The sequence below is a fragment of the Antedon bifida genome, chromosome 6 (assembly GCF_963402885.1).
Source record: "Antedon bifida chromosome 6, ecAntBifi1.1, whole genome shotgun sequence".
In the NCBI taxonomy this organism is placed as follows: domain Eukaryota; kingdom Metazoa; phylum Echinodermata; class Crinoidea; order Comatulida; family Antedonidae; genus Antedon; species Antedon bifida.
In genome coordinates, this window is record NC_136231.1 from 13,383,451 (window position 1) to 13,400,415 (window position 16,965).

Genomic DNA, 16,965 nt, shown 5'->3' on the forward strand with positions numbered 1-16,965 from the left:
TGTAGCCGAACATTTTAATTCAGCTGGTCACTCGATTGCAAATTTCAGAGTCATTGCAATAGACCACGATGTTAAATGGAGCGACAAAACTCGCAAAGACAAAGAAAACCACTGGGAATTACAACTTAAAACCACAAAACCTTTTGGACTTAACATTAGGAACATACTCCCAGATCGGTAAAATTATTCCATTGACTACCAAAATTTAAGTTTCAATATTAACCACCATTTAAGCTGTTTTTTAGTTTCATTCCAAAATTGTTTATATCTCTACCAAGCTAGCTTCTTTGTTTTCTACTCTTATGCAGACTCCACCCTGCCTCCTTTGTTGTATTTCTTTTATTCCTGTCCACCCAGGCAGCACTTGCCAGCTCTTATACTATGACGTTATCCAAATGCCTTTACTTGCACTGATGAAGGGCTAGTGTTGCCCGAAAGCTCTGCTAACTTTTCTGGCTGTTTTATACTTACCGTTTTGATTTAGCTTTTCGCTTTTTTTTTTGTATCTCCATTCTAGATCCAGCCACTGATACCCACAGCATCACAATATAGAATGGTTCATTGGCTTTTATTAATAATGCATGTCAATACAATTAGACTCGATGAAGACGTTATGTAGGCTATTTTATTGAGACGTTAATTGTTTTGCATTAATGCGAAGTTGGCACAGCCAGTACAACTAGCCTTGGCACAGCGAGTGGTGGCGTCCTGTTCGCATAAATGCGAAGTTGGCAGTCAATGGGTTAAAATTTGGGGAAAATGGAATACGAATAAGCGAGATGCGTTCTATTAAATGCGATGAGCTATGACAAAAGAGACAAAAAAACAAATTTTTTTTATTCGAATTGCCATATGACAAGACAACTTGTCAAGCAACAAGTTACATGAATTCATATCTGCAACTCATTATCTTTCAAAATAAGTTGCTGGGTCTACTGTCTTCCTGAAGCGCTATAATAGATTTAAAATAGGCATATTTTTTCATAAATTTGCATTGAATTTGCAATTTTTAAGTGCACTGTTTTTAAAGTTTAACGTGCACGCCCGTCATTATTCTGCAATTAAAATTCATAAAAATGAATGAAATTTATCATAGAAGGTATGAAGAACAAAAATCAATTGGAAAATGGCCGTTCTATGCTATACACGAGTTGTGTGTGCGTGCGCGCAACGCAGAAAAGATTGACAATTTTGAAATGTCCTGAAACGTATAGAAAATTCATTAGAAATTAATTTTGCACATTTTAAAATTTTCAATGTGCGTGCATGTGTAACTTTGTGGGAAACATGCCATTTTTAATCCAAAGAAAGTTGACTTGATATAAATTCAATTTTCAGTGTCAATCCCAAATGACTTTTGGTTTTTTATCTATGATCAGTAATTTGAATTCATACATTTATATATTTGTCTAATTCAATCAATACGAACGTCGAGGGGAAGTTCCTGATGAATTACAACTAGGCCTACTCGTCAGTAGGACACCTCTAGTTGGCTGGAAATTACACTTCATAGCGCCCTAGCAAACAGCAGAACCATCGTAGCCTGGAATGCAAATGTATTATATTTTTATGTGTTTCATTACATCTTCCCCATCTACATTACAATAATAAAAATGCTTTGGGGTAAAATATAATTGCTTTTCTTTAGGTAATAGAGATCAGGAAGAACTTTGTTTATTACATTATCAATTTGTTTATTCCAAGTTTTGTCTATGACTACACCCAAGTGTTTACAGTGATCAACACAGTTTATTTTTGTGCCATTAATGTTGACATTTAATTCAGAATAATTTATTTTAGCTAATTTTTTTTGTTGTCCCATAATCATATATTCTGTTTTGTTAACGTTCAAAGTTAATTTATTTTTTGGTATTATTTGTCACTTTCTATTAGTCATTGAGCTTCAAGACAAACCACATTATGATGACAATGGGCTCAGACTTCCAATATGAGAATGCCATTCCTTGGTTTAAAAACATGGATAAGCTCATCTCATATGTCAACCAAAAGGTTTGTGTATTAAATTACTTTTAACCAAAATATGGAATAATTGCTCCTATCATGAACATGCTCTACAGTATGTGCTCTTTAAATAATTACTAAGCTGGTTTTATAACACTTTTGCATTATTATCCAACAGAAAAATATGTGATTTCATGAGCCAAACCTTAGTACTAAAATGTTGAATACTGTAGTATCCAGTCATTTACAAGGACAGCTAGAACCAGCTTTATTATGTACAACCGTCTTTATCCACTAACCATTGTATATCCACAATACTACCGTGCTGTTACATTTATGCTACACTGCAGCTGTATGGCATAAAATAATTATTATAATAAACATTATACATTCATACAAAAGCAAGTACATGTCTTTTTAAAGCCTAAAAGTTCATATCATAATCTGAATGCCAGACCGGTACAGTCTTTTGTCTAGAAGACCGTCGTACAGGCCGAGGTACTTCCCGTGAAGTTACAATAGGCAATACATTCTGTTCATTTGATTGTACTGTATTAGTATCAGACAGCGTAATATCAAAGTTAGCAAAATCATCTTCTGAGTTCAATATAGAATGCGGAGCATACAATATATTACAACGATTACGAACATAAGTTCTTTCATTTACCTCCACAATATAAGAACAAGGCACTTTCTTGGAAATAATTCATCCAGTCGAACCCCATCCATGCTTGGCTCTGATTTTAACTTTATCCCCTGGCTTAAGTTCCTTTAACGTTTCCGCACCATGTTTGGAGTTGTAGTACACTTTTGCTTTCTGCTTATGCACTTTATCTGCACCAATTTGGTGTATGTGGCTTAAGTTTTACAGGTAATTGAGGTAGAGCAGCACCGCAGGGCTCAACCCAAGGCTAGGTATTTCTGTAGATCGATAAACCATTAGAGCTGAAAGGTAATCAGATTGATTAATAATGTTTTTAGCTATATGCACGGCCTTCTCTGCTTGTCCATTCGCCTGAGAATGGTATGGACTAGTAGTAACATGCTGAAAATTATAGCTTTGTGCAAACTGGCGAAATTCACCCAAAAACTGTGGACTAATATCCGTAACAACAGTTTCTGGAATACCAAACCGAGCAAAGTTAACCTTAAAAAAAATTAATCACAGCAACAGACGTCAATTTATGCAAAGGATGTATCTCGATCCACTTGGAGTAACAATCCACAACAATCAGATACTGTTTACCAGCCACCTCCACTAAATCACATGCAATGCGTTGCCATGGACGATCTGGAAGTGGAAATTGCATTAATGGCTCTGCTTTCTGTGCAGGTTTTTTAGTTGTACAATGTTTGCATTTACTCACATATTCTGCTTTTTGTGCCCCAATAGACGGCCACCAAACGGCTTCCTTAGCTCGAAGTCGACATTTAGTAATTCCAAAGTGTCCAGAGTGAATTTTTAGAAGCATTTCAGCTCGCAGAACTATTGGAATAATTATACGCTCACCATAAGTCAAAATACCATCAATCACACTAATGTGATCACGAACATCCCAGTATGGTTTAACATCAGACGTTACATCTTTTGCGCATTTCGGCCATCCATTAACAACATATGACGAAATTAAATTTAATGTTTTGTCCTTAATAGTTTCTTGAACAATTTCATGGAGTCTCGCATCCGATGCAGGCCAATGTTTAGCAACCATGCTAACATGGACCAATAATTCTTGTTCAAGTTCTACAGTATATCCTGTGGTTGGGCAACATAATCAAGTTTGATTAAGCGCTTAATCAATCCAAGCGATTCACAAACATCTTTACGCAGTACGGGTTCTCCATTTTCAAGCACAAGAAAATTCACCGAAGACCTGGAACCTTTAACACAACACGTTAACATAGTTTGTCCTAAGGGTATGGCTTGACCAAAGAAACCAACCAATTTAGTTTTATTTGGCTGTAATAATTTATTTGAATTCAAGCTGTCAAATAAATGTTTAGGCAAAATATTTACTCAGAACCAGTGTCTAACAGGAAATTGACTTCAATGTTTTCCACTAAAACATCTGCTCTCCACAAATTGCGTTCACCACAAGTTTGATGCACTGTTCCAAGAAATAACTCGCAATCATCATCGCTAGATTCACCATCATCACCCACAGCTTGAACAACTTTCTTCTGTTGCAGTTTAGCTCGACACATGCGTCCAAAATGACCCATCCTCGAACAGTTATGGCATTTCTTACTCTTCGCTGGGCATTTAAAACTCATTAGAGTGTCCACAATTACGGCAATAACCACCAGTTACCAGCGTTTTATGATTGAGATTTCATGTATTTACCACGATTAATACCTTGTACACTGGCACTTTGACCATCTGGTTGTGTCTCCCCTTTAATAACAAGTAAATCCTTCATGGTGGTCTCCATCATTTTAGTTTGATCAACAATTTGCTGAAATTTACCATTTTCCATAGTAAGTAATTTCCTTTGTATACTATCTCGTAACAAACCACAAACTAGTCGATCTCGTAATGCATCATCCAAAAATGGACCAAATTCACATGTCCTAGCTAAATGTTTCAGTTCAACTGCATATTGGCCAACACTTTCCTCCGTCCGTTGACTACGTTTATAAAATCGGTAAGGCTCTGCAATCATTTTGAACGAAAATGTTGAAGTAACAACTTACAAATATCAGAATACGACTTTGTCTTTACACAATCCGGCTCACATAAGCTTTTAACAGTCTTGTAGACCTTCGGTCCTATGACACTAAGTAATACCGGCGTTTTTTTCACATCGGACACATCATTAGCAAGAAAATATAATTCAAAGCGTTCAAGGTAGTCCGCTATTTCCTCCACTTCACTTTGAAATGGACCAAATTGTCCCACGAGAAAAGAATCACCACGAAACAGCCATATTTACCTTTACCTTATTATGCTCAGTTAGTATGCACACAACACACTGTGAAAAAAAAACACAATCCACAATGGCTGGGTACATCAAACACTCGCTGCTACCATGTAGTATCCAGTCATTACAAGGCTACCATAAAGTACACAGTAATAAAGCACACCTAGAACCAGCTTTATTATGTACAACCGTCTTTATTCACTAACCATTGTATATCCATCCACAACACCACCGTGCTGTTACATTTATGCTACACTGCAGCTGTACAATATATATTCATGAATGCTGATCATTATAGAGGGCGCTATACAACAAATACTACCAGAGCCATATACTGTATAGAGAGAGTTTCGACATTGAATGGATTAGAAGCCGTGTTTGTGTCCAACTATTCCTATGTAGCGTATGGAGTTGAGTCTTTTGTTTTGAAAATGTGTAACGTTCAAAAGGCTTTAATTATTGAATTTAATATCAAAACAATCAATTTGTTTAAAGGTTTTTGTTAAAATAATAAAAAAATTATCAAGTTACTGCGAACATGATTTTAAACAACAAAAATAGCAATTTCGGAACGGCTCTGGTTGTGCGCTCCATGCACGCACTACGCGTGTGCGTTTAGTTTGTACAGCGATTCTCTATAGTAATGCATTGTTTTTACATTTTGTTGTTTAAAATCATGTTCGCAGTAACTTTATGATTTCGTTATTATCTTAACAAAAACCTTTAAACAAATTGATTGTTTTGATATTAAATTTGATATTTAAAGCCTTGTGAATGTTATACATTTTTTAGGCAAATGACTCGACTCCATACGCTACATAGGCATAGTTGGACACAAACATGGCCGGCGTGCACACCACATGACTTTCTAAAATCTGTGAACGCAATGCTGTAACTCTCTCTATATATGGCTCTGAATACTACTAATACTTCTTTCTTTCTTTCTTTCTTTCTTAGGGAAACGAATTTAAGATCAATGTACTGTATTCAACTCCTTCGTGCTATGTAAAAAGCTTGAATGAAGCTGGCAAAACCTGGCCAACAAAGAGTGATGATTTTTTCCCATATGCTGATCAACCACACAGCTACTGGACAGGCTACTTCTCCAGTAGACCTGCCCTTAAGTACTATGAACGCGTTTCAAACAATCTTCTCCAGGTAAATGTATATTGTTTGTTTCTGACATAAAAACTGGATGTGAAAGCAAAGAGTTAGTTACCTCAACATGTTGATATACCATATTTATTCGAATAAACGCCTCCTTTGAATAAATGCCCTACATAGAACATCATTTTTAATAAACACGAAATATCGCCTATATCAATTTCTCGAATAAACGCCCCTCCACATGCATATACAACAGAAGTATATTCAATGATAACAACTTTTCTTGTAGTACAGTATTAATACTATAATACAAACTTTCTATCAGACTAGACCTTTCTTGTCCTCTATACGTCTTTCTACTATGATGTTATTCTTTCTTGTCAATATCTAAAAACATTTTACTATTTATACTCAACATGCAAATTAAGGGCTTCAGAGGAGGATAAAATGTTTCCTCCAAAAGTTCACACCAAAATTATAACATTATGATTGGTTTATAAATTTTGCAGACCTAGGTCCTGTTTCTGCTTCAACTGCCCAAAATACAGTTTAAAAATGCAGTATAAAGTATGGTATATTTTATAACATATTTTTTAGTACCCCTTTTCTTCTAAAAATACTTCTTGGGTGGTCGTGTTAAGTCTGTTTGACCTAATTATACTGAGCAGCGAGCGCATTTTCGCTCTACTCTCAAAGAATTCCCCCACTTGAAATCACAATCTCCACACGCATACTTGCTTGTATTTTCCGCTTTCCCGACAAACATGGTAGAACATGGAACAACGTCATAGTTTTGATTTCACTTTTTTGTCGATAATTAAAATTCGCAATGAAGGAATTTTTTATGGCTCACTTTCTACTACCTGGTTCCGGTTTTATAGGCCTATATATAACTTAACTTGTAGGCGCGGCCGAGTCTACGTCTGGCTCGGCGCTCAAAATGGAATCGAACACATAATTAGCACGGGCTTAATTCTTATTTTTGGCGGTTCGAAAATCAATTAAAATAATATATGATTATAATTATAAATTTAAATACTAGAATTATAAAAAAATGTATACTTACAAAAAATAATATTTTATGAAAAGAAACAATACCCACACAGTTTTTTAACACAATATATATTTTTTTTACATTTTAACATTTTTTTAACAATATTTTATGTTGTATTTCAGAGATACATACCTTTCAAAAATAATCTTACTAAAATAAATATTACATTCTATGCAATGCAAAAAAAAAAGAAGTCAATTCATACGCTGGTTCAAAAGTTACGAATCATTTAAAGACGGGAAATTTGTGGGCATTTTTGAGACATTGGCAAAAAGCCCTTGGATGAATTTTGGAGGGTGAGGACACCTCTTGTACAACTCTGTTGTATCTATGGGTTTGGCAACAATAAGAACTTTAAAGTTATTAATATAATAGTTATAATTCCCTTCAAAAATGGTTCCAAATATAATTGGGAAAAATGCCATTTTTCAAGCAAAAATCATCGTTTTTTGGGCACTTTAACGGACATGGATAATCCGATTTCAATCATTTAATTGCAAAAGTTTATGTTCAGTAAGTTCCTTTTGATTAACTGAAAGAAAAATTACCATCATTAATTTGAATTTTTACATTAGGATACCTACTTAGAGTTATGTCTTTTGCAATGTTGTACTGTTTCGCAGGCTCTTCAGCTTTGAGTTTACTTGCTTTGAAGATAATTTTCTTAAAACGGATATGAAAGGATTTTAAAATTTCAAAAAAAATGACTTTGTATGAATCCTTTTAATGTTAATAAACAACACACAAAAAAATAGATTCAAATACCTAGTAGAACTTGAGAAATAAACAAATTAAATTTTTGTATAAAACGTCCGCAAAATGGCCGACCAACTGGCACGCCATCTTAATTTTTATGAACGTTCTATACGCACGTACAAGATCGTCAAGTTTAGAGTTTGAAACACCCGGGGTTGTAGCCACGGCAGCAGTCGTTCTGTGATTGGTTAATGAATTTTAATACAGGCCAATTCACCATCTTGTCTCGTTCGCGGACACGGTGTGTAAACACAATAAACAAACCCATCATACACAAGAATCACGTGTTGCAAGCTCCCTGTTGCTGCAGTCGTAGAAAATATCGATATTTCACAAATCAATAAGAAGTTGTGTCTGCAAATATTTGTACGTGAAAAGTAGAAAGGGTGTATTTGTACATCTCACACTAAACCACTCGCGCAGACTACAAAGTAGGCTAGGTCTCGCTAGTACTAGGCTAGTACAAGAGAGTAGTACTTAGTTGCCGGTCCACCGACGAACCTCCAGCAGGAAGTGGACAAGGCGCGCGTGTAGACGTATGTAAAAGGCGACGTAAATAAAAAAGGTAAGCTCGTGTTGAACTTGTTTTTTGCTCTACTTAAAGTAGAGCAGAGGTTAGGCAGAGGATTATTATATTTTAGTTAGTACTGTAGCTAAATAATAACCTCTTTCTGTTTGTTACCAAGTCATAAAATGTAGTATTTTATTGGAAAACTTACGTACATGAGATGGCTTTGAAAAACTGTAATAGTACTACTAGTAATAACATTGTAAACATCAACAAATTATATGGCAGAAATAGTGTTTGGAATGAATTTTATTGAACAAATGTATCAAAATGAGTTTGGATCAAACGGGACATAAATTACTTTTGAGACCTGAGTGATACAGTAGTCATTTTAATTCTATCAACACCAGTCAGCTCCATCATATTCAAGTGATGGATTTTTTCATAAATGTCCATTGTACATAGTATTTGGCTAAATAAATAAAAACAAGAATTACAGTAGTCGTTTATTTGTTTATATACCCAGACCCATTATTTAGATGGTTAAAAACACTATATGATGCACTGCTACTAGTGTACTGTCTAGTAATACATTAGCATATATAAAGTATGCTGGGCATCTTTCTATTCACCTGAAAAAAGAAAAATGAATACAGTATAATTAATGGCACGAAGACAAATGTATACATTCTATATTCCATATCACATGTTTATCTGCCCTTAAAACAAAATAATAATTTAGTATAATGTGTTATGTAGGTTTGATCAACAGTTTAATGGCAATGCTCAGTATCAGTACCTTAATATTATAATTTGACTCTAACATTTGCGCTTCCATTCCAATCAAACAATGCATTTGCTTATCCCGTCCATCAATTATCATAGTAGCACTGCAATTATAGACCTGTAGGTAGGTAAAAATACAAACGAATTGTTTATTTATACTGTATATAATATATGATACAACAGGGGCGGATCCAGGATTTTGTGAAAGGGGGGGGGGGGGCGCAACTGTAGAGAGTCCGCACCAACTCAGCCCCACCATGGTTGAGGCTGAGTTGATGCGATTTTGAAAATGTAACACCATGTGGCACTCTCACGTTAAATAAATGTATTAAAAATTGATATATTAAATATGAAAACTGAGGTAAAAGCCTATTAAAGAGTGACATTTTCCCCATAGGCTTATTTTGAGTAAAAGTGTCAGAACAGGGCGTTTCGCGCAAGTCAGTGTTTGCACGTACATGGCGGAAAAAGGTGCCTGTCCAGGGCCATCGACAGAACATGTTATTAAATGACGCCCCAGATGGCCAGAAAAATGGTACTCGTGCACATAAAATGCATGATAAATGGCACCTCTAATTTGCAGGAAAAGACACTCATATGTAGCATGCTATAACAATGAGCAAAACGATCATACTTTTCCCTTCAATAACCACACGTGACTAATTACAGGACGATATAACAATTTGTTGCCGATTTCATTCACTCAGTATTTAGTTTTGATTGCGTTGCGTTCAAGTTCAATGCGAACGTACATCTAGGGGAAGCCCTGAAAAATTTGATGCTTATTATAGATCAATATTTATTTACATGAATTTGTTGAAGAAATTAAATATATAAATATAATAGGTATTGATACAGTGGGTGGCCAGCGGTTGCTAATGTATACTTACCACAGTACACAGTTACCACAGTTAGTGTACTATATTATTATTAACATTATCCTCTATAATGATGATCTGTAGGTAACCACGCCGTGCCAATGTTGACGTATATACACTTTTATTTATGCAAGATAGGCATTTGGATATGAATTTCGTGAAAAGTGGCCTTGAAAAACGAAATTAAAATCTGTTTAAAAAAAAACATGGTTGATAATATGAATTAATTTTATTCGATTAAGCTAACATACTTTTCCAAGAATAAAAATATCAAAGCGATACGTAATTACTACCATGCTTTCGCATCAATCTATGATTGATGGCGTTGTCGTCGTCCAAAACATTAAGTATGACTATGACAAGCTTAAAACTTATTGATCTACACGTTAAGCCAATAAAATGGTATTGCTAGAAACCCTTTCATATCCATTTTAAGTCTATTCCATAATCCTGCTTTATTTTTTTAGAAATGTCTTTTATTGCCTTTTAGTTGTCTGGACATTTTATCGTCCCCCACAGATTTATAGTAAATACGGTAACGTCTTTGCTCCACATTTTCGCCGAGTATATCTATTCTATACATGTGTGTATAACAGCTGACAGGGACAGAAAATCAAAACACAACATGATGTTGACCTCATGTCACAGGTCAAAAATATACAGTATTTTTTATTGGCAGCAGAAATGGGTATTTTTGTAAATATCGTATTTTATCCACGCATTTGGTGGGGAAAATATGGTATACAAAATACTGTATTTTTTTCTTTTTTTTCCGCTGCAAAAAATATGCCGTATATATACAGTATTAAAAAAATACTGTATTAAATACGGTATTTACTTGGCAGCAGAAACAGGGCCCTAGTCAAAAACATCCTTTAACCACAGGAAATCACAAACATAATATAATAATAAATGCCCTCTCGAATGAATGCTCCCTAAAAACCCCTTATGAACAATAAATACAGTAATGATTGTCCATTTCAGACCTGAAATAATGCATATTATAGGAGAGAGTTTTTTTCTTTTTTGTTGATCTAATAGATCGAAAAGTGCTAAATATGGTACTTTACAACGACGTTTCGCAAGCAAAAGTCCAGTTCAGTGTGCTTTCTCAAGTAGACTGTTGATTTTGTTTACAGTCTGGCCAATACGTAACCTCTGTGTTTTTGGGGTCCTGACACATTGAGTCCATATACAACTGGATTGATACGTTTAAGGTTCAATTAGTTAAGTTAGAAACTGATCAGCTCCAATGACAATATTACGATTTAAACATTTTAATCATGATTCTGAAAGTTCTGAACATACATTGAATTTTGTTCTGGACATTGTTTTAAATGGTACATATTTTTTTTAGATTTGTAAACAACTTGAAGTTTTAGCAGGAAATCATCAAATTAATATAACATCGGAATCCAAAACATTAAGTAAGTCATGAGCATGAAATAATTCCTCAGTCTATTTTATATTTAAAAAAATGTTATTTCCGTTTTTTTTAAAATGTTATGAACATTTGGGAAAATTAAAAAAAAAAGATTCTTTAATAGCACTATTAGAATGTCATGATTATTATTACTTTTGTGAACTTAAACCTATTTCATCATATTCTTAGAAAGAGCTATGGCAGTAACCCAACATCATGATGCTGTGAGGTAATGTATTATAGGTTACATGGTTTTCTGTTTATTGCAGTTCAATTATGAGAAAAGTAAACCAATTTTGTGGACCTAGAAAAAAAGTCACCGAAAATTAAACATTGGAACACATTATTTTTTACATAATCTCAACAACTATATAGTGTTTTTTTTCCATAAATCTTTTTTTTAGGGGGGGGGGGGGTTTGGGTAATATTTATGCCCATAATGGTTTTATAATCCAATCTCAATAATCTTGATATCAATGTGTAGAATATATATATCTAATATGCAATTTTACAAAAATAATACAATACTTGGTTTTTAACTGCATTGTTGTATGCCATAATCGTGGATGCATTTCATCAAAATTGTGTTTTTTCTGTGCCTATCATCAATGGAAAAATGATATAACTAGAAGAAGAAGCCTATAATCTATGGTTTTATAATCATATCTAAATAAATGTATAGAGTATATTTATTATAATTATTTATATTTCCTACTAATATGCATTAAAAAAACAATTAATACAACAGTTATTTACGTAACTAGGTCAAAAGGTCATTGACCTTTTATAAAAACTCACTTTTTCCCAACAAAATGATTAACTGCAATATCTTTTGCCATAATTGTGGATGCATTTGATGAAAATAGTGTTTTTTCTGTACCTATCGTCATATGAATTAGGAAAAATGTATTTTGAATTAATTATGTATTATAGTATTGAAAATAATTTTTGATAAAATGTTATGAACAACAGGTAGTGTAGTAGTAGGTTTAGGTAGTGGGTATTTATGCCTGCCAATAATATCTAAATACTATAACTACCAATGTGTATAATATATATTTCCTACTTTAACAGTTATGTAGTTATAGAGGTCATAATGACCTCTTACGAAAACTCAATTTTTCTTAAAATAACATAAAACTAAACTGTCATATTATTATTATTATATGTATGTATTGCTTTTAAACCACCATTTTAATCCAATAAAAATGTTATTGTGTTAAACAATTAAATTAGAAGCTCAATTGTTATTTAGAATTTCGAAAATTCCACTTTTAAGTTTAATTTGAACTGTATCTTTAAGGTTATATGCCATTATTTCTAGTCATTCTTCGAAAACGGTAAAATGCCAACTTTATCGTCCTAAAAAAAGTAAGATGGTGGGATTTTATGCTAAGCTCCGCCACTTTGTTAAAAGCTCATGCATACATTTATTCATGATCACCGTCCTGTGGCTTCTTGTCCTGTTTCGTAAAGTCCCTAATTATGCTATGAAGGCTTTGAGTCGTAACCAAATGGATTGTTCAACGGCCTGATACTCTTGCAAGGCATTACATTCATTTCAGGGCATATTTGGCCTGGAAGTACTCATTCATCTACCTCTTGTCAAACCTCTGGTTGTCTTCAAGGCTTCTCATAGCAACCTTTTCAATCACTAGGTGTGTTGACAATCTAGTCCAGTCTGAACGTCATAGAACATGGAGGCCATTATCAAACTGCTGTTGAACATCTTTGTATTTCTACTGGTAAAACTTAAAAAATTGTTAAAATATTATACTTATACATCCGAATATAAATTCTGTAACCATGGCAACAAACATGCCATCTGAAAAAAAAACTTGAATGTAGATCTTCCAAAACTGAAATGTTCACCCCATGGGTATCCCAGTATGTTTTACAGCGAAAACTTTTAGCCAAAATTTGTGTTTTTCCGCAAAAATGACATTCTAAATAAAATGTTATCACTGGATAGGAAATTTAATATTAGCTTTCAGATGACATGAAACACACTTGAATATAATGTATTTTAAATACTAGTTCAATATATTATATGTAATACATGTACGTATATTCTTTGCCTGTTGTGTTTATATGTATATTATAGGTCCATATTAATTTTAACTTAGAATGACCTTTGATTTTCGGTGACTTTTTTTACACTTTATATGGAATTCAAAAATTCTTGTTTTGTTACTATTGCAAATTGTGATGGGTATATCATTAAATTGACTGGACTAATTAGTTACCGCAACGAAGTTGCAAGATAACTCCTTGTGATTGTACGAAATCATCATCATCCTCATCCTCTTTTTTTTCTTTATCTTCTTTCTTTCTGTAATTTTTTGTGTCACGCGTATCTGTAAAACTTGCAAACATAACATTTCGTAACTTTCTCAACATATCGTCACTCATATGAAGTTGTGCGAACCTTTTCAGGATGTTTACAATTGTGCAATGTGACTCGCACACGATTTTATGAATTTCGCATATTTAACATAGGTAAAAAACTAAATAACATTTTAAATTGCAACTTTACAAAAGTTAAATTTATATCATGCGTTAACTATCTGTTGAAAAAAAATTGCACAAAGTTACGCGCGCACGCACATTTAAAATTTCAAAATGCGCAAAATTAATTTCTAATCAACTTTCTACGCATTTCATGTCATTTTAAGCATATGCTAAAATTTGTGCGCACGCGGTATGCACAAAGCGTGAAATACGTCAATGTTTTGCGTAAATCATATTTTTCCAGCCTTTTATAGTCATTTTACCAAATTTGGAACTATTTCGACTTAAAATTATGTCATACATGCACGTTGAATTGTACAATTTGTGCGCGTTTTTTATGAAAAAGTTCAAAAATTCGTCAAAATTATGCCCTTTTTTAAACAGTCGTAGTTTCTAAACTAAACGGTGAAAGTTATTTTTATTACATATTCTGGAAGTTGATGACTTGTAGATATCGGATCATGCTTTAATATGGCTAACTGGACATTATGACGTCATCGTATGGCCACGCGAATATACAATATAGGATTTTTGTATCTTTCGTCATAGCTCTTCACCAAATAAGACTAAGTTCTGATTGGCTATTTTACTGTGTGTGTAATTTAACTACGCGCTAAATTGTGGTAAACAACTTATCCAGGGACCTAGTTTGTCGTGCGGATAACTAAACTCGTCAAAGTGACGAGTTCAAATCTAGTTGCATTATATATTCTCTTTGTTCCATAAAAAAGTGCAGATTCTTTGTTAGAACGGCTAAAGACAAAAATTTGTCATTCTTTCTTAACAGTGGCACTGAAAAACAGCATGTGGCTGATGACTACGCTAAGAGATTGGCTATTGGTTCAAGTCACTGTCAGGTATGGAAAAATAATATTATACTTATACATCCCAATATAAATTCTGTAACCAAGGCAACAAACATGCCATCTGAAAAAACTGAAATGTAGATCATCCACAACTGAAATGTTCACCCCATGGGTATCATAGTATGTTTTACAACGAAAACAACGTTTTTAGCAAAAACTTGACACAGCATCCTTAATTTCATACTAAAAATGTTTTTTCTGCAAGCCTAAATTAAAATTTAGATTCCATTTCATCGTATATTATAATATCCATATAATGTTAATGAATTTTAGGGCTGTAAGAGAATATTTGTAAATTGAAAGACTGCAGCATAAAAAACAGTACGGTAGTCAGCAATACTGCGTACAATGTAACAGCGGTCAGCATATTTTTTTTGGTAGTATGTTTCCGAATATGCGCAGATTGAATTTCTGTCTGACTAGTTGCTTGTGGTGCGTTATGAGAGGGTATAAAGGCCACCACACACTGTGTTCGGGGTAAAAAAACGTCACGGTCATTGATTTGTCCATAATTCTTGCTGGGGTTTCCTATAATTTAAGACCAAATCATAATTGTGCGTAGTTTTGGTTTTTTTTTTGTAATTATTGACGTTCAAAATTTTGAAATAACAGTGTTTTTGCTTCTTTCTGCAAATTTCTTATTATATTTTTTTTTTCAATTTTGGAGTGTGGCTTAAGCAACAGTGTTGTACAGTTTATAGTGGATAAATAAAAATTAATGTTGGAAATTATGGTTTTACCGGTGCCATTTAACATAAATTTTACGTGCAAGGATATTATTTCCAGTCATCTAGGGGTGTCATTGAACAAATTCTGCTTCGCAACAGGCCCCAGCATGCGGTTCAAATACTTGTGTCTACAGCCTAGACTCTTTAAAAACCCCCTTAAAATGCTCCTGCGATTTCCCCTGACAACTATAGTTGTGAACCTTCAAGAGAGGCCTACATTATGCCACGTTATGATAGCAGAATCATGAATAATGCATGCACATAATAATTATGATAAAGATAGCTATTAATCTCTCTGAACTATTAAAAAAACAGATCATTACCAATTCTGATTAGTAAAGGTAAGGTAAGGGTTAACTTGTTTTCTTGCTTTATACACCAATTCATTTTCTTGATATCATATTTGGTTTTTTTTTATGTTATAGAATTTAGTAAATGTATCTCTGGGATCATTTATGTCGGCAACATCACCTCCATCTTTTACCTTTTGTACTTTGCTGAACATCAGTGTTTGTCCAGTAACAGAAGATTCCAAATCAGTAAGTACAATAAACTACTCAAATTGCAAGCTAATTTTGAAGTGCTGTAATCTGTGTTTAATTTTTAAATATTGAAAATAAATTAAACTTAGAAGTAAAGCTGCTTTCACATCGCGCCCGGATTCAGTCCGGTGGCTTGAGAAAATTATCGTGGAAAATGTAGACTGATATACTCTGGTGCTGATAAACAAGGACAGCATGGAGTTGGAATCCTCTTAGATAAAGAGTTTGGAAAGAAAGTTATAGAAATTAAATGTATAAATGAAAGACTAATGATGATCAACAATGATGATGATGGAACAAAGGAGGAAAAGGAAAATTATAAACACAGAAGAAGGAAGAAAGGAATACAGAAGACTAAATAATCAACTAAGAAGAACAACAGATATGGCAACAGAAGAGTGGATTAGTAATAAATGTAAGGAAATAGATAATCTACAGAAGGCTGGACGGAGTGACATATCATATAAAGTAATACAGGAACTATCAGGAATTAACACTAAAAGACGTAAGGGTACACAAGCAGTATTAATAGCCTGGGTGCAGTACAAATTTAGCGGGAAAAAAGTATAGGAAAATTTTTTTTGGGTTTTTCTGATAGAGTATACCATATAGAATTTCAGGAAAAAAATCCCCATCCCAGGGTCTTGGGGAAAATTTTTTACGGCACTTTTAAATTTTGGCCTATATAACACACACAAATTCCTATTAACACACACAAATACCTATATATAGGGGATAGGGAAAACCAATTCACGTTTTTTTTTACTTGGAGTTGTGTTATGATGATTAAAATTAGCTAAGGCTTACTTTAATAACTACTTATCATAGTAGTTGATAAATCGAGTCGATAACAATGACATCATCATGCCAGAATCCAATATGGCGTCCAATTTGGCGGGAAAAACAGGGTATTGCTAACTTCC

The 16,965-nt window shown here is 33.7% G+C and overlaps 1 protein-coding gene across 1 annotated transcript in view; it reads left to right on the top strand.

Moving 5' to 3' along the window:
* LOC144845422 (lysosomal alpha-mannosidase-like) overlaps positions 1-16,965 on the top strand; it is a 114,721-nt gene that overhangs the window by 65,592 nt on the left and 32,164 nt on the right. Inside the window, exons 7-12 of the mRNA XM_078702744.1 lie at positions 1,894-2,010; positions 5,841-6,041; positions 11,330-11,399; positions 11,585-11,624; positions 14,694-14,763; positions 15,926-16,039. Coding sequence (XP_078558870.1) covers positions 1,894-2,010; positions 5,841-6,041; positions 11,330-11,399; positions 11,585-11,624; positions 14,694-14,763; positions 15,926-16,039 — 612 coding nt within the window. The remainder of the gene's footprint in view (positions 1-1,893; positions 2,011-5,840; positions 6,042-11,329; positions 11,400-11,584; positions 11,625-14,693; positions 14,764-15,925; positions 16,040-16,965) is intronic.